General features: G+C 35.5%; 1 protein-coding gene across 6 annotated transcripts in view; it reads left to right on the forward strand.

Moving 5' to 3' along the window:
• LOC131437905 (uncharacterized) overlaps nt 1-19,272 on the forward strand; it is a 307,910-nt gene that overhangs the window by 183,003 nt on the left and 105,635 nt on the right. For all 6 annotated transcript variants that reach the window (XM_058607561.1, XM_058607562.1, XM_058607563.1 and 3 more), the window contains exons 2-4: nt 8,812-9,008; nt 9,212-9,383; nt 9,551-9,656. In XM_058607561.1, the coding sequence (XP_058463544.1) occupies nt 8,812-9,008; nt 9,212-9,383; nt 9,551-9,656 (475 nt within the window). The remainder of the gene's footprint in view (nt 1-8,811; nt 9,009-9,211; nt 9,384-9,550; nt 9,657-19,272) is intronic.

Here is a 19,272-nt window from a genome sequence, read left to right on the forward strand (position 1 = left end):
ACCTTCACAATAGACATTTGTGTTGAAAATATGTGCAAAACGTTAGTTATAATGAAAGATTTTCTATTCCATTGAGAATTGTGAAAAACTTATTAATTGATCTACCGATTCGATTCAGTGGGAGCTACTTGCATGATTCTACACAGTCTCAAAATAATGTCAACCAAGAGCTACATGGATTTTAAATGAAGAACTTAAATCTCGATTAAATTTTGAGGAATTCTAATACCATACCATCAGTTTTGAAGTAATTATAATTTCGCTATCACAAACCGTTGTCATAAAGTCCCAGTTATTCAAGATATTCAAGAGGAAAAGATATACAATAAATCTCAAGCGGCTTTTCTGGATGTACGAAAAGAAAGAAAATGTGTGTCCTTGTATAATAATTAAAATCAACAGTTTTACGGGTGGAAATAGTTGACGTCACTGTTTGATTACGATGTGACTAAATAATAATCGGACAGCATGAAAATTGAAATTTATTCATTTGCTCATTATCTTATTCCGATGATTTAATTATGAAAAAATGAGCTTTATCAATATGTTTACGTTTCGTCTTTGACTCATCAGTGCATAGCAGTTCAAATTGAACTGCTTAAGGCCATCGTCCAAGTACCATGCGCGCGTGTTTGAAAAATTTGTCAAAACTAAAAACATACAGACCTTTAAAAAATATTTGTCTATCTGCAGGGTGATAATGGCTGGAAAATTAGGAGGATTTTCCGAGTCTTATCAAAAATAGCTCTGAAAAAATAAGTTTTTGTTGTGATCTTTCATAATTATTTGAATAAATAATTTGATGGTATGAAATTTTTTTTTCAAATAAACCTTATGCTGGCTACAAGGATCACATTCGAATACATTTTTGGAAAAGCTTTCCACGTTTATCTAGGAAAATCAAAAAATTTCATATAACCGATCTCGTTGTATTTTGACGATTTGGAAGTATGAATGAAATACAAATTATTTCGCAACGATGCTAAGTCAATTTATAAACGCAATAATGTTAGTTTTGTAAAGTTTTCTAAGTTTTCCACAGAATAAGATCAATTTTGCAACGAACTGAAGAAAATTCGCTTCAGTTTGAATGTGTGTAATAATTTTGAAAGATCACAAAAACACTTCTCAGAGTTATTTTTGACAACACTCGGAAAATCCTCCGAATTTAACAGCCAGTCTGCATGTTCTTGGTTTTGTCAAATTTTTCAAATTTTCCATTCAAAATTTCCTAAACCCACCCGCGCGCGCATGGTACTTGAACGATGGCCTTAATGCAAAACTCGGCAGTTCAATTTGAACCGCTAAGCAGACGTAAAGTTTCTGCTACTGGCAGAACACTTTTTAGTTTTGCATCGAAATGCAATGTCTATACTGACGTGCCGAACAAAAACGTGTTTACGACTATTTCTGACCGATGCAGGTTTGATCATTCAGGGGTTAGCCAATTTTAACTGCTATGCACTGATGAGTCAAAGACGAAACGTAAACATATTGAAAACGTTTATGTGCCCTTGCACCAAAATTTGGCTAACCCCTGAATGAGCTTTATCAATTTATGTTTATGTTAGTACTGTCTTCATTTTTTAACTTCAATAGGGAATAGGAGAATGAGAGAGAGAATAAAAAGAGTCGCCTGTTTTTGACTGAGTATACTGGGCCATAGAACTACGGAGTATCTCATTTCATAATCACTTTTCACAGAACAGATTACAGTTGACGATAATTTTAGTCAGTCTGTCACAGTCATTCGACGTGACAAATTGCAATTCTGCTCTCAAGTATCATACATTTGGTTAAATATGCAATTTAAACTGGTTTTTTGATCAATCGAAGGAAACGCGCGGACGGTTAACTAAACTAAGCCAAATTTCTTGAAAAGTAAAAAAAAATGTAACTACGTGGACTTTAGACCCTCCCCCCTAAAGTTTTCGAAAGAAATAAAAGTGATTGAATGCTATAAGAACGTTAATTAAGAACTGTTTATTTCGAAGCGATCGTAGTTTTTAAGAATGCAGTAGTAATTGTATATGTTAGCAACCTCTGAAAAAGAGCACAAAAATGTACAATTGCTAGTTTAAATGTTTGCGAAAAAGTTATTGTATTTCCATTAAAGAATTTTATACCAACGAAATATAATTATTTGCTCTCGTACGGTTTTTCCCGAAACATTCGAAATTTCTGAAGATCGAATTAACGGTTCAGGAGAGCTAGTTCTTTCAGTAGTTCTATCAAGTTTAATAATATATTTTTTATTTTATTAACATTCAATCAAATTCTGAACGGTTCATTGAATGAATTATTTCGCCCATCTATAATAGCTATAACCGTTTTAATCTAAGTCTCAAAACATATTTTATTTACAAGATCAATTATGACAGATATTGTTAAAACACATTTGACTTAAAATTTCATACAATTCAAAAAGTAAACATACATCTCAAAATAATACAATAGCAATTTTACTGATTTATTAAATTTTAGTTGGTTTGACATAAAGCTGCGAACGAAGTTCAGTTTTGTTTTTCAGAACAGACTATCGAACAGCTTTCATAGGGTCTGTCGCTAACGATACCAAGGCAGCGACTGGCACAGTAGAGAAGGCAACAAGCGATTATAAATATACTCTCCAACCCAGTGCTTGAGCGGAAAATAGGTATAGAGCGAGAAGACTACTGTTGGTTGTCTGATGAACAGAGAAAATGTTTGGATATATGGTACCGGTCGTGAGGCGGTTAGGATTTAGATCATTGTTCGATGCACGTTTACCAACTCGGTGCTGTTGTAGAACTATGTCTACCACGTCTTAGGGTGGCGTAAATGGTGCGATGATCGATGGATACCATTCTTTGCGAAGCATTCTTCATCTAATAAATTCATCATATCTCGTGAAGTAGCAGTAATGGGGGAGTACTGGGATATGATTCGTCACACACACACACATAAGGCTATGATACTAATACAGAGGAAAACGTCTCAATAGGGACTGTGCAGGAGGGCGTGGTTTAGTGGCCCGGCGACGACAGCGCACGAGGCGGCGAGTGGAAAAAATAATGCTATCATAGCAAAACTTGTAAACTGGGTCTGAAAATACTTTCTAGCGTATTTTCTCTGCGGATTTTTTTCCAAACCCTATGGAACTATTCGCGTGTGATGCGAACGATTGTTCAACCTCGACTGACTATTAAATTTTGAATCGAATTATTCATTCTGTATCTAAATACGGCCACGTCATTTTCTGTCATTGCAGTTGAATTTGTGTATAATATTTGTCTTATTCACTCAAACTCAAACACTCAAACGATATTCTCAGCACATTAAATGATTGTTTAATCGACTTGACCGGAAAAACTGAAAAATATCTTGCTAAGTATTCTAATTTCAGACCTTTAGTAAAATTTGCTTCTGTGTAATTTCTTTTTATACTTTCACTCTAAGAAAATACCCCAATAAAAATATTTTTTAAATGAGGTAAATTTATCTCGAAGTTATTCTTACTTTCGCTGAATTGTAATTATTACACCACTTGCTATTACTTTATTCTCAGAGCGAAATAGACCCAAATAACTTTCCATCCGTCTAACTTTAAAATGGGCCACAGTTTTAGATAATTTCAACTACTCGATAAAAAATAATTGCCCGACTGTCAAATTAACTAAAAGTTCGAATAATTCGCAGGATGGTCCATACTCTTAGAATGGAAAAAGAAAATAAATTGTAATCGTAAAAATGCTAGCAATCTCACGAGTAACCAGTTTGACGTATATTAAAAATACGAGTCACGAAGCTAACAACAAATAATCATGTTATTGAAACGTTGAAATGTTTTGCCTTTTTCATATAGAATCACTTGAAAATCAACTAGTAGAAATAGGTCAAGTGTCTTATGCCATTCCACTCATTTCGTCGAGCTGATCAATCTATCTGTGTGTGTGTGTGTGTGTGTGTGTGTGTGTGTATGTGTGTGTGTGTGTGTGTGTGTGTGTGTGTGTGTGTGTGTGTGTGTGTGTGTGTGTGTGTGTGTGTGTGTGTGTGTGTGTGTGTGTGTGTGTGTGTGTGTGTCTCGAAAATGACTTAATCGATGTCGACCAACTTAGATTCAAATTAAAGGTCTCATGGTTCTACACGGAATTCTTGAATTTCATTCGGATCCGACTTTCGGTTCCGGAATGATAGGGCAATGTGTGTTAAAAATTGTGTACCGTCACTTGAAGAGTCGAAACGAAAAAAGTAAAGTTTTCTAAATTGGTCTCGAAAGTATTCCCGGTTTTCGAATAACGACGGCAGATAATAGTCATACACTCAAAAAAGGACTTTACTTACTTTTACACTTAGTCCGGTATTCCTAATCTTAGGTTCAAATGAATGTTCTTATGTTCCTACCGAAAATTAAGCATATTTTTCGGTTACAATTAAAATCATGTTAGTTGATGGCCATACGAACCAACTTCGATTATACGTTCTCGGGTTCTAGTGCCCGAAATACCTACTCACTTTATTTTCTCATCGATGTCAGAGAACTGTTTCATTCTGTAGGTTATACTAGTTAATGCGCAAACAATCTCTTTGGTTTATTTTAAGAATCGGAGAGAAATATTTTTAATAGTATACCACATTATTAAATATGAGAATATGATTGATGTGAGAAAAGGATCATTACTCCACTATGTTATATTAAAACAGGTTTTTGACTATTTTACTCAGCGTAAACATATGGTAACAGTGTAAAGCTATGGTGAAGTTTTTCGCCTATTCGCCACTAATGGCGCTACTTGTTATCGTGCACGGTCCCTATCTGCTTGTTTCAAAGACATCACGAACGATCATCGCGAATTAGGTTCTGGCGATGATCGCTGCATAAATATTCGTTCCACATTCGTGTCAAGTCATTCGGGAGTATATTTAATGCAAATAACAACTGCAAGGAATAGATCTTCCAGCGAGCAACGAAGCAGTGTCGGAAAACTTAAAGATTGAGCTAATTCTATACCGATTTTTATATTTATAAGAAAAGGCAAAAAAAGGTAAAACAGATCCGAGATCCGGTTTTGCCCTATCGGGAAAATTGGTAATTGTTGAGTGGAAAGATGATTCGGGATAGTTCTGAAATGTGAGAGCAGAGAGCCCGAAACATAATGCTAGGTATTTGGGGAAAATTCGACGTTTCATCGAAACCAAGAAGAAATGAGACTCGGATGCAACCGGAGGAGACAGTCTTATATTATGAAATGTCTCTAAATATTACTTTCCGGTGTCAGCTCTTTAATTGCGTTCGAACAATATCGTTATAATACGGACTTTTTAAATCAATATCAGAATACCTGAAGTCATTATCTATAATATTTCTATAGAGAATGAAATCTTGTTCATGATACAGAGCATTGCATGTGAATTGTATAGTTCTAAGCATTATTATTAAACATTATTATGAAACATGCCTACACCGAAACAGGCCACCGCCGGACCCAAAAATTTTTAAATAAGGCGTGATATAACATATGTTTTCGTAGCCGACGTCGATATTTCTGATCGGCGATATTAAGTTCCTGCACAAAAAACACCTCTATTCTGTATTATTATTGGATATTTTTTGGCGGTGTGTAGATTGAGATGCTTGTCTAAGCCATACGCTTTGTCGGTTACGTTATTCATGCGACTATTTCTTCAGAACGAATCAAATTGAGCGGATAGGAAAGTTGCAAACAAGGACATTTTCCGATATTATCCTATCCACAGAGAGAAGCAAACATTATTTTTTGTTTCTACTTCGGACATGCAATATAGCCGTACAACGTCACTTCGCTTCAGATCGTACGACACCTAATTCTTCCCTTTATAAATGAATTTCAATGATACTAACACAGTTATGCATTATACTGATATCCAAGCTATCAATGTGACATTCTTCCTCGGAATATATAGGATACAACAGCTTTTTTAAACCACTGGAAGCTTTCTCCTTGTTTAAATATTGACTGAAATTATACTCATTTTTGGAAATTGACGACATTTCTTATAAATTCCACGAAGAAATTGTTTTTTTTTAACTGTGTGGTAAAAATATTTTCGTTTAATTAAATAACGGTGAATGTTGGGTCGTCGATGCTGAATGTGGATTTTGGTGGATCAGTTTATATTGAGCTAGAATATATGGTAACGATTCAAGTACCATTCGAAGAACCCTAATGAAACCAATAATCACAAACCTAATAAGAAAATTTACTTGTTTTGTAGTGGACTAGAAATGCAATGTTTCTGCTTTTGTTTTAAATTTTTATTTCAGAAGAATAAATCACTTTTTTATTGCTGTAAATAAGATGGAAATATGCTATTTGATGCAGATATCTCAGTAATAAGCAAAACATATTTTCAGTACCTATTATTCGGAATGTTATTAAAACTCAATATATGGGCTTCTCTTTCGACTTGCGTCAAATATATTGAAATGATAAAAAATGGGTTTTACCATCAAAACATGGAATCTAGAAAATAAGATTATATTTCGTTGGTCATGCAAGCCAGCTATCGTATGTTCGAGCCCCGAGCAGGAAGTACTCTTAGTGGCAGTAGAGTCGTAGCATGAGCCATGCAAACATTCTGTACGCTTATGGATCTGCTGCGAAGTTTGTTGAAACCTAAGGTAAAATTGCGTAATACCAAGGCTTTGCTTCGCTTCGTTTTCAAGTTCAATTCATACAGATTGAAGAAAAATACTTCCTCAAGCTTCCTTTTTAGTGGATGTTATTTTGCTGAGCCTTGCGGTTGACTCCATCCATCGACTCTGAACAGCTTCCAAGTTAACTATTCTTTGACAAAAATGTTTCCGTGAACTGCATCTCGCTGACAATTGTTTTTTCGCGTTTTCTTGAGGTTCTGATTGACGATGGCCGAATATGTACCACCTACTATTTTATTTTATTTTTGGAAAAAGTTCATTCCCGTAATGGCAAGATGGCAAATCCCACTAAAAAAGAACTTGTTCTGTATTTATGCTGAATAAATTTAACAGAGCTTAGAATTGTCAAGCATTCTCAATGAATGAATCCAATCCAGTCTCATATTCTTTTTTTAACCATTTCATTAGTTATTGATCGCTTCAAAACAATTGAAGAGAGACGAAGCATTTCTCATTCCAAAAAATAACGTCTGTAGAGAGAATCATTCGAATTTCCATAATCATTGTTTCATAGATATAACAAGAAATCTGTGTAATTACAACACATAACCTCTTTGGAAATCAAAATCACTATAGATAAGAGCACCAACAGGTTAAAATCATTGTGAATCGTTTTCTGTCATTATCGATTCTCGAAGCTTCGATTGAATATAAACACTGCACAGTATACGGATTTCACTGAAAACCGAAAATGACTTATAGAGTAAATGGTAGCAAGGCACTACTGTTCCGCTTATGTTGTTGATTAGATATGGATCTCGTTCTCATAATTTGCAAACGGTGCTAAGAATGACATGTATTTATTGTCATTTTCCTATATTTTAAGTCAGTAAAAATGACATTCATTAGCTCTGCAAGCTTAATCAAACAGAACGTATGCTCCCCGGCGAGCGACCATAATTAAAATTGAAATAACATAAACAATGTTTAATAATAACTATTGCGAATATAATCACCGTCAATCCGAAATATTGATAATAAAGATTTTAACAATAAAGCCACTTGTCTCTCTTGTTGACAAAAATTTAAAAAGGTTAAATGAAGTTGTCACCTTAGCTTGGCCATATGTCACTAAATGCATATACACACTTAAAAAATGTTGCATCTTCTTAGATGCACATAAAAGGAGCGTCGAGATTCACTTACATTCACTATACATAGCATGTAAAGATAAGTCATATCATTAACTTCACAGTAAATTTAACTGAAGTTTACATCGATACAGACGCAAAATTTATATTTACATGTTAGTAGATGTAATATTGTGTCATCACTGAAGAAATTACGGCATACTTGAATTTACGTCAAGCGTAAATTTCATTTTTTCTAAGAGTGTACGATAGAAAATGTGAGAGCACAAATAAAAATGTGACAAAGGAAAAAGGGCTGTAACTGATGCTGGAGGAAAAATGATTAGCTGGTAAGGTATTTGCATGGAATTTTAACGAGCGATAGAAAGCTGAATACACGAATCTTAAAATATCTGTTGTTATTATTACGTAACAATGACCACACTCTTATGTAACAGAAAGCATCATTTCTCTTTGTTAAAAACCTTCAATCAGGACCTAACATCCGAACAAAGCTCCAAACCGAAATGCCTCACTTCGCTAAACGTAAATCTATGCAAAAACAATGGGTGAAACCTGCACCGTGATCCGTAATACACGTTCCGAACATACATTTCACCGTGCCCTAGGGGACTGCCGGTAACGTGGGCCATAATTTAAAGAAGAGCCATTTCGATATGGCGTGACTGGGGCTGAAAAGTTTTCCTGTTTCATCGATCCTTTGCCATCTACGGTTCATTGTGGCGTGACGAAGTTCGTTGATAGGATTCTGGCACGAAACGAGCAGTGAAAAAGAAATCGGCTGTCACGGTCAACTGGTTTCCGGAAAATGCGTTCTGCAATCATCTGCACAAAAAAGTCAGAGCTAATAACATAGACACACACGGACAATTTTTGGGTTGAGCAACCAAATGGAACCATTTGTCAAATTCAGGCAGCCCGTTTGAAAACTGACAATTTGATTTGGCACCGGGAAAACAAATTTCCACCCTGCTGTTACACAAACTCAATCAAATATACCCTACTAATTCTCTTTGTTCACATTGTTTCGCTTCCCATTTTCAGTGTGTTCGTCGGTGAAGATAACCAGCCTGAAAGTGCCATCCACCTATCTATTAGATAAGAATTCGAAAAATCCGGACCCGCTGATACTGGATTGCGAGTATGAAGTCGACGAAAGTGAGAAGGGTTTCGTGCTCAAATGGTTCCTCGATGGACAGCCGGTATATCAGTGGATACCGACGAAAAATCCGTTCCCATTTGTAAGTGTTATGCATATTTCTATCCTCTTTTTTACATGCCACTCACAACTGTCAATGCTTATCACAGTTCAAGACATGGTGGCCTCAATTATTCATTTAGAATTTAATGGAATTTAATAGTGCCAAAGTCAGACGGACTTTGGAACGTACAAACTGAGAACGACCAGTGCAATCTTTTACCTGACAGCTTTTTGATTTTGCAGCAATCCTTCAAAAACCGTGTCGACACCAGTTACGTCGTATCACAGGAGCGGCTACACAAGCATCGTGCCATGGCCATCATTAAACCGCTGGCCAACTTCACCGGAGAATACGCCTGCATGGTTCAAACGTTTGCTTCGATTGACCGGAAGTCAGCGAAGCTGAAAATCATTGGTAAGCATAAGCTCTCCCATACAACTGTTACTCCCCAAAGGGTCATAAACTACCCTACGTTTGCGTAGATTTGTATGCATGCATATGTGTGAGTGTATGGGTTTGGCATAGGTGGAACCGGAATGTGGCACAACGTTAATCTGCTTCGTCTCTAATTGATTTCACAGTTCAAGAGTCCAAGTTTGATCTCAACTACTACCTAAACGGGGACGGCTACATCACGGTTGATTGCCACGCACGGGACATTTCACCGCTGCCGGAACTGCAGATTCGGTAAGTGTTATCAACTTTCGGTCCTGTCGTTATAGTTAAGGCTCGCTCGGTAAACGCCTGTATGTAAATGAAAACCGACTGATGTGAAACCGAGCGAATGAGAGGATCTGTTTTGTAAAATAAGCGCAACGAATTTGATGCCGTAATCCATTATGGTCGGAATTTTACCCCACACACACACACACACGCATGTGACATTGATGGATACGCTGTGTCGATTTTATGGCGACGGAATGAAAAATGATTATTTTTAAAATCCAATTTTTCATTAATGACAAAATGCCTGATACGGGTTTTCGCTCGAACGGGTTGCTGAAATTTGATGAATGTAGCAAGTGGGATGTTTAAATTTTGTTATCTTCATATTTGAATGCTTGAGCGGTACTGTAACGTGATGGGAATGTTGCGGGGCATCTTTATGTGAACATAAATTATGTAAAAAAATTCATTTACATTATGCCGCCCAATAAGTTTTAATAGTTTGAATGTGTCATCGTTAGTGTTTGGAATGCCTGTCTAAGCAATAAAAACATCAAAATTAAATGTAACGGAGTTTCTGTGCTGACTTACATAGTGAGGACGGAAATCTACATTAAGGGCCATCATAAACCACGTTGACTCACTAAGAGGAAGGGGGAAGGAAGTGTACGTTTGTTTACTAAAGGGGAGAGTTTGTTCAATGTTCACGTAACCTCAATATTTTATTTAGAAAAAAAACGTTGTTCGAAGTTCAGCCAACCCTTTAAACGAAAAACGACTTCGAGAGAGGTGAATGATTGAAATATCGCGAGTAAAAATTTGCTAAAAAATAGATCGTTGAGGCTAAACCCGACCATGCGAACTCTTGGCTTGGTTTAAATTGAACTACTCTTCGAAAAAATAATAAAAGGTTTTCAATACAAAATAAATTTTTTTTTCGGTCGAAAAGTAAGATCGGCCGAGTGTGGATGGATCTTTATGGAAATCTTTCTCCGATCATCAAAACTTGTGAATGTGCTTAATCCACCTAGCAGTGAGATGATACCTTTCCTTATCAATCCGTATGTGTTTTTAGCGTGAATATTCTTGGATGTTTTTAGTTTTTAGTTTTTTGAAATTATTTTAGTGATTGATTTTAAATGACAGTTATTCCTTTTAATCTAAACGTGTGACAATAGATTAAGCATTCCATGAGATGTTGAAGTGAATTCCTCTTTAATGTTTTTTGCCATTATTTATGGTACTTCCAAAAACGGTATTGAGAGACTAGCATAATCCAAATAACTCGTATGTACATGAATGAGTATGGCGAATAAATCGAAATAGTTTTGAGCCCGACTTTGGAGATTTTTTGGTATTGTCTCTTCTAAAGCTTGCTTCAGATAGAATTGGAACAAAGACATTTGCCTGTATTTCAGTTCGTTATTATTGAATTCAAGATCTTTTTTATACAAATGTAGCGTTTTCTTCATACTTTTAAGAAAAAATACGGATAAAATTATTCGTCACGGTTTCGAAGGAATTCTCGAATTTTTACTGTAACACGGCTCATTAGGCGGCGCACACCTTCTTCGTCCATAGTTTTAGCTATCTTATTCCACCAGATCGTCAAGTGATTGATGTCTTTGATAACCTTTCCCTTTGCCTTGAGTCTCCTGATTGTCCAGTATTTCTCAATAGGGCGGAACTGGGGGCAGTTGGGTGGGTTAAGGTTTTTCGGAACAAATTGGACCCTTTTTCTGCATACCATTCTTGAACGACTTTGCTGTAATAACAGCTTGCCAAATCAGGTCAAAACATTACGGGATGGTCGTGGGATCGCATGAACGGCAAAGTTCGTTTTTGGAGACACTCTTTTTGGTATAGTTCCGATGTCATTGTCTTATTTGTAACGAAAATTTTCATTTTTTTTTGCCACAGCTGCAAATGCCCCGCCAAATCATAAAATTTTCTTGCAAATTTGTTGGCAAAAACAAATTTAAATTTGACTGGAACATCCCCCCGAGCTGTTGCCAAATAAAATGTTTGACCTGGGATTTGCCCGAAGTTAGCCTTGACATAGGTTTCATCGTCCATCAGAAGACACCTGTCGAACTTGGTCAGCACCTGGTGGTAATATAGTTTCCGAGCACGAATTTTGATTACACTATTCTGTTTTATTGTTCGATTTGGCTGTTTGCTAGTTTGATACGACTTGATTCCTTTCCGGAGTCGAGTTCTTCTCACGGTACTATGGCAGCACCGAATTTTCTGGCCAAATCACGGTCCGACAGATTAGGATTCCTCTTAATCGTCTTCAAAATCTTACCACGCAGTTTCCGGTCGACAGTTCCACTCCGACGATTGGTTTGAGGCTTTCGAATCGTCGTCAATGTTTCCTTATACCGTTTGATAACGCGGTATTTCTGGGCAATTTCAGCTGTTTAGCTAGCCTATATGCAGACCACAATGGATTTTCCAATTAACTGTGCACATTTTTTTCCCTTCTTTCGGCTTCCATGTTGATTGCTTAGTTACAAAGTACAGCCGATTTGCGGAATGTCAAAAAGCAAAGCGATCTGAGCAACAATTTGTTCCAATTCTAAATGAAGCAAGCTTTATGACGGTTTGAATGTTAAAAACTCATCACCCTGTAAATTCAAAATTGGAATTCGGAATTGGATAAAATTCATCAATTTTGTGTAAGCTCATAAGTTTATTTTAATTTTAATTATTGTTTATTAAACTCGTTCAGGCCTTCTTTCAGCTTCTCTATTTCCGATACTTTCGGACACGGAATTTGTAAATCGGTGTAGCCGAAGTCAATTACTTTCACCTAACGGATTGTGAACCATTTCATTAAATTCAAAATTTTTGGAAACCAGTGTAGCCATCTTAGAGAAATCGTAGTGACAAATAACATTTTTAGGTACCTTCCGGGATAAATTTATGTGAAATTCTTACACTAATCACCCTGTACTTCCTGCACTGAAAGTCGGATCTGATTAAAAAACATGAATGATGAATAGATGGACGAAATCGGTTCAGCCATCTACGAGCAAAATGAGGGTCATTATTTCAATTTTACTACTTGTAGTTTCGGAACCAGAAATGGGATCTAAATGAAATTCAAAAACCTTATATGGGAGAATAGGACTTTTCATATGAGTCTAAGTTTGTAGAAATCAACTAAGCCATCTCCGAGAAAAACAAATGAAATTTTCTTCAGACCCAAATTCACTTCTTCGAGTGGTATAAGGGTGTAAAATGTTGTGTTCTTCCAGCAATTATTGATGCGAGCAATATAAATCAATATAAATATGAAATTGTTTTGAATTAAAAAATACTGTCATCTTTCTAATGCATATGAAATTTTCGAACGATTATGTTGGCAAAAATGAACAGTGCTAAAATCGAAACGTCATGAAAAAGAGTGCTATTTTAGGTGCTAAAAAACAATTGCCTAAAACAGTATTGAAAATCGTGTTTCACTTTGCTCCAAAACACCGCTTTAGCATCAAGCGGGTAAAACTCCTACTACTGGAAAAGTTGCTTACACAAAAAATCGATATCACCAGATGAATCGATTTTAACAAACTAAATCTTATTGGTTAGCTATTACCGTGCGAAATCAATGTTTTCAAGGTCAATTGAGACAGATATTGTAAAAAACAAATAATTTTGACAAAAAGCTTCGTGTAACTCAAAAAATAAACATCCGATCTCAAAAAAATTCAGTACATTTACTAGCATTAAAAATCGAAGACGTAATATGTAAGCACAAGAGCAAATTCAGCAGGTGGAAGTTTTATATGGGAGATCTATGATAGAACTGTAACTATAACAAACGTATGTAATAATACTATTATTTTCTTGTTCTATTTTCGGATAATTCGCAAAAATTAGTCTGAGCTTCAGTTTTCTTCTTGTGGCCGAACACTTTCGTTTAAATGATTTGCTTGCCTGAACAACCATCGAACTATCGATAACCATTGAAATGAGTACATTAATCAAAGGTTTCTATGTAAAAGTTTTGAGGCGTTTGAAATAGCGAAATTGTAGTTTCTTAAATTCCACAGTACATGCGGAATCGATTTAAGTTTCGCCAGCAGATGGTAATTATTATAGCTTCCATACCCAAGCAACCGAACGTTTCACAGTATCTGAAAAAAATAACTATCAAGTTTCAGTTTTTTCCGCGTGAACTTTCTCGTTGCTTGAAAGTGCGCGTGAAACTAGCAGAACAATGCATTTAAAAAGCTGCTTGCAGTCCTGGCAGATCATTTTACTTACTAGTTGTTAAATCTTTAAATCTCTCTCAGCATATTCTGTTTCGTTCCCTTATCTTATAAATAAAAATGCAATTAATAATAGTTTGACATCTTTTTTCTGTATCGGAGATAGTCAACTTGAGTTACTATTTTAAAATAGAAATGACTAAGAAAAAGTAAATTTACTATTTCTAACTCAGAAATCACAGTAAATTAATTTTTTTCCATGTGTTCTTTTCGTTTGAGTAAAGCAGTTTGATTGGGAGTGGACAAAAAGGGTGTAGCCGGGTTTGCATATCAAAACTGCCCCCAAACAGAAAATTAACATTATATACGATGTTTGAAAGGGTTTATATTGGAGATGATTTTCCCAAAGTTTAACCCTTCAACTGCCATATTGGTGGAGTTATGGTGGTTCTTCTGATTTTCATTCCATTAAAATTTTTCAAAAACCTCTTTAAGAAAAAAAATGAAAAAAAATCAGGAATATTTTAGGAATTATAGAAAATCTTTCTTATTTTTTTTTAGAATTTTTCGAAATGTATTTCATGTGAACAAAATGTTCAAAATTTTTGAATTTATTTGAATCGCACTTACAATTTTGGTACCACTCTAGATTTTACATAAAAAAAAACATTAATGAGTACATTACGCTGTATTTTTTTCGGATTTTTTTTAAAATGTGGACGGGTATAATATCAAACTTTAAAAATAAAAATCATTCGAAAAAACCATGCCAAATTGTCATCATCCGATGGAGACGCATAGTATATAGTTCTAAAATCCTATATCACATGCCCTTAGAACTAAATACCATGCATTTGCATCTACAACTTGAGTTCAGGGCTTAAGGAAGAATTTTTATTAGGAAGGACAAGTGAGAGAAACATGAATCAGAACTAATGAATTAACAAATATTTACGTTTTAATATACGGTTTAAAGTTTTTATTTATGAACCGATAAGTCATTTTACATTTATTGTATTCAAATCAAATAATAACTATATTTAGTAAAAATTCTAAAGGACGATAAAATTATAGTTCTGTTGCAGAATAAGATATTTTTAGATACCAAGCGCAAAATCAAGGAAAATTCGAAACCAAGCGAAATCTAAAAAAACTATCAGTTTTAAAGTAAAATGTTCGTCGACGTTCTGTATCACATGGTATGAAAAGCCAAGTTGCCTGAAATTGCTCAACAAGGCAGCTAACGTCAAACGGCTTAAGCTCATAAAGACGGATTAATCAAACTGAGATCGGACTGACAGTAAATCCGTCGAAACAAAATGTATGAGAGTGAAAGGCTTTAAAATATAACACCTTCCTACTCGAATAATGGCGGGTGGCAACGACATCGTGGTGGTTGATGAATTCGTGTATTCATTCATTTATGACCGCGTATAAGGATACAAGAAAATTAATACGTCACCATAAGAAATTAATCACTGGCGTATAATGCACAGTTTTCAACAGCTGCTTGAAGATCCACCTATCAAAGAGTGGTCATAGTCTGAGCTGTATGGAGACGACTTCTAGATACATTATAAACGGGCTTGAGCTGATACGTGAGAAAAGTACTCCACGAAACACCAGAAAAAGGCCACTAAGTGCAAGTAAATTCGATGAACTATATTTGCGAAAGCGTTTGAAATTAATCTTTTATACATAGCTCAGTTTCTCATTCATTCTTAGTTAATACATATTTCGATTGAAGCAATAGAACAATACGATTTTCCGAAACTGTTTAATAAAGAGGTCCTTTTCAGGAAATAGCAAAAATCGACGATGCGAATTAATACGTTCTTTTTGGGTCTTCGGGACTTGCTGCAGGCGCTTCGACTTGATTTCTATCTGGTTTATAGTATTTCTTAGAACTGCTAATAGCTAACCTCGAAACCTCCAGACTATCCCGCAAGATGTTTAAGTTAGAAACGAATTACAACCGTTCGCCGGCACACATGTTCATTAATGCATTCCCTACATTATTGCTTGGTAAATCGAGCTAGGCGTGCGGGCGTGTGTGAATAAGTTGTAGATGGAAACGCATGGTGTTTAGTTCTAAGGGCATGTGATATATGACCTTAGAACTAAATACCATGCGTCTCCATCGGATGATGACCATTTGATGGGGACGCATGGTTTTCCGAATTATTTTTTTTAGGTCTTATATTATACCCGTCCACATTTTTTAAAAATCTGAAAAAATTACAGCCTAATGTACTCATAAATGATCTATTCATTCGAAAATTTTGAACATTTTTTTCACATGAAACACAATTTGAAAAATTCTGAAAAAAATCAGAAAGATTTTCTATAATTCCTAAAATAACTCTGATTTTTTTCAATTTTTTTGCTTTGTTAAATTTTAATAAAATGAAAATCACCTAAGTTAAAGGGTTAAAATTTTGGGAAAATCATCTCTAATATAAACCCTTTCAAACAGCGTATATCAATTTATTTTCTGTTTGGGAGCAGTTTTTATATGGAAACCCGGCAACATTCTTCCCCAAATTTGTCGCTCGTCATAAAAAGATTCAGTTTTAGTATTTATCCGGAGAATCGGAGATTGAACCCCAGACCCGGAGAGGCGTAATTTCCATTTTCATATACTGGTTAATTGTACAAGAAATATTTCCATTTCGAACATAAATGTGGCTATGCTGAAAAGAGCAGTCAAATATCAAACAAAGTTAGGATTAAAACAGCCATTTAGTACTCCAATACAACATGAATGGTTACTTAAAGATCCATCATTAGATTAAATGGAATGTAGTGTAGTTTAGAATAACAATACATATTTACTTATCTTCGGAACAAACTAACAACGTAAATAACTTTACCATGGAGCATCTTCTCCAAATTTACCATGGGGAAGAATGGATAAAACTTATTCGTGAATGTCTCGAGTTGTAGGGGAGAGGGCTTGGTTGTGAACCGGGTTTTTTAATCTGTAACTCTTTATAGATTTTTTTAAATAAATTCAAGATATCATTGGAAAGCTGAACAAAACGCGCAACTTTTTCATTTCGGCAGATTTGACATTCGATCGTTCGGTAAATTTCTGCGACCGATTTTTGAAGGGCGTGATGTTTAGCTGTTTTAAAATAAAGAGGCTGGGTTGTGAACCATCGATAAAATACTGTTGAAACTCGGAAAACTCTAAGTGATACTGATAATTGTTTCAATAGTGAAAAGAGCACCTATTTACAGGAGGCCTGATTTTGAAAATTTGTTTTAGAGGTTCGTTTTCAGCAATTTTAGGAATCTTCATCCGATGAATTTAAAATGTTTATAAAGAAATTTTTTTATAAAGTCACACACCTTTTAATCACAATAGGATATTTCATACACAGTAAGTAACACAAATAGAGTAAAATTTAAAAAAAATCTTGAATTCAAGATATCTAATGATATTTGACAGTTCTGATACAACTCTAGCATGGAGTACGAATTGATTGAGGCATGACGCAATTTTTTTTCAAAGATATTTTTATTCAGGCCTATTTGCGTACAAGCTTAGGCCGAATTAGCTTATTTTTTAAATAAAGAATTTTTCGAAGTGGATCTCGTTGTCACTCTTTTTTTATGAGGAGAAGAGCTTCCATTTCCCTCCTGCGAAGGTTGAGGGGCACTTTGTTCGTAGCTCGTCTCGTCATCCATTGCCTCATCGGTTGTATTGTTGTTGGTGTCCATCTTCGTTTCGTTTTCCTTGTTGTTCGTAGTCTTGAGCAGTTGCAGTTGCTGGTTTTTTTGATGGTGAAACATGAGTGACAACAAAACATAACTGACATGTAACCAACTGATTTTCATAGGTAATCAACGTTTTACACGGACGTGTCCCACCTTGACCACAAATGATGTAAGATGGAATTGCCTTACGTAGTTGCATACGCACAACTCGCACGCCATTCCGGATGCCGGGGAAAAAATTCCGCCTTACTTTTCTTTCGATGGAAAGGATTTCACCGTACTGCGACATATTCTCCCGAACGAACATATCGGTGGCCTGCGGGGGAAGGTCATGCACGCGTACTGCTATGGCATTGTCCACCATGTGCACAGGAATTTTGTATTTAATGTTGTCACACTCAACGCTGTGCACTTCGTTGTTAACCGAAGCGAATGCAAGTGCATCGCTTTCACGTTTAAACAAAATGTACACACAGTTATACGCCTTGTTGAATTGAATCTCACTTACATTATTAACGTCTAGATGCATTCGTTCTTTAAGTAAGATTTTAATTTCATTTGCTGCTGGTCTATCTTTGTAACGCTTTAAATCTATACAAATTGAATTCGGTCTTGCAGGCCAAGTTTCAGGCTTTGTTAAATCGTATTTGACCATTCCGTACACTCTATTGTTCACTGACGTATTGTCTTTGTTTCTGTTGTTTCGACCGTAAACGATTTTCGACTGTGTCGGGTGAGATGCGAGCACGAACTGATGACGCAATTTTGTCTAACGTCAAAACAATCTTACAATACTTACAATCTGAATACGGTTAAAACAATACAGGATCGCAAAATACAATTAACACACTGAACAAATACGCAAAACACTAACGATTTAAACACCTTTGTTTTGCACAAACTTTTTAAAATCTACTCAAATATTAAACCTGGCATTTCTGATGTAAACGACATGTGGCTTTTGTAGTAATAATAGCGTGCAAAAAAAAAGTCAAAATTTTAAGTGCTAGAAACCCCTCAATGATATTACCAATGGTAACCACATGAAGCAGTTTAGAGGAGTTCGTATTGCTATTTTTAAAACTTTGTTGAAATTCATCAAACCGAAAGAGCCTGGGCAGCCTACATACTATCGTTAACTGAAAGCTGATGATATTACTATTTTCAAAGAAAATAAAACTTGGTTTGACATTTGAACCGCTTGGATTGTTGTTTATTATTTGAGGAACAACACCATCACGAATTTTCGACAGTGTTTTAGAAACACTTTATTTCAGACTTTAAACATGGATTTTTTGCCCGAACAAAAAGGCGAGCCAAGACACATTGCCAGTTTTTTTTAAATACCCAAACTGTAGATGAATTATCGATTGCATCAAAAACAGGACCGGCACTCCTCCAGCTGTCGAAAAGCGGGCCTTAATGTGCTCATTGTACATTAAGGGATCACTGTAAAATTTCTTTTTACAATCAGTCCTTCTGGAATGATGATATTTGTCCCTAAAGAGTATGGGGGGAGATCGATCGTCGGTTTTATTGTCAATGAATCTGGTTTTGTCGATTTAGTGGAGCTTGGGGATAATATATTGGCTGCCGAAGGTTTCACCCAAAAAAAGAAAATTTATTCAAGCGTCAGTGTATTTTTGTAATGCCACCTTTTGCATTCAATCCACAATTTACTAATAAAGAAGAAGACA

Source organism: Malaya genurostris, chromosome 3 (assembly GCF_030247185.1).
Source record: "Malaya genurostris strain Urasoe2022 chromosome 3, Malgen_1.1, whole genome shotgun sequence".
In the NCBI taxonomy this organism is placed as follows: domain Eukaryota; kingdom Metazoa; phylum Arthropoda; class Insecta; order Diptera; family Culicidae; genus Malaya; species Malaya genurostris.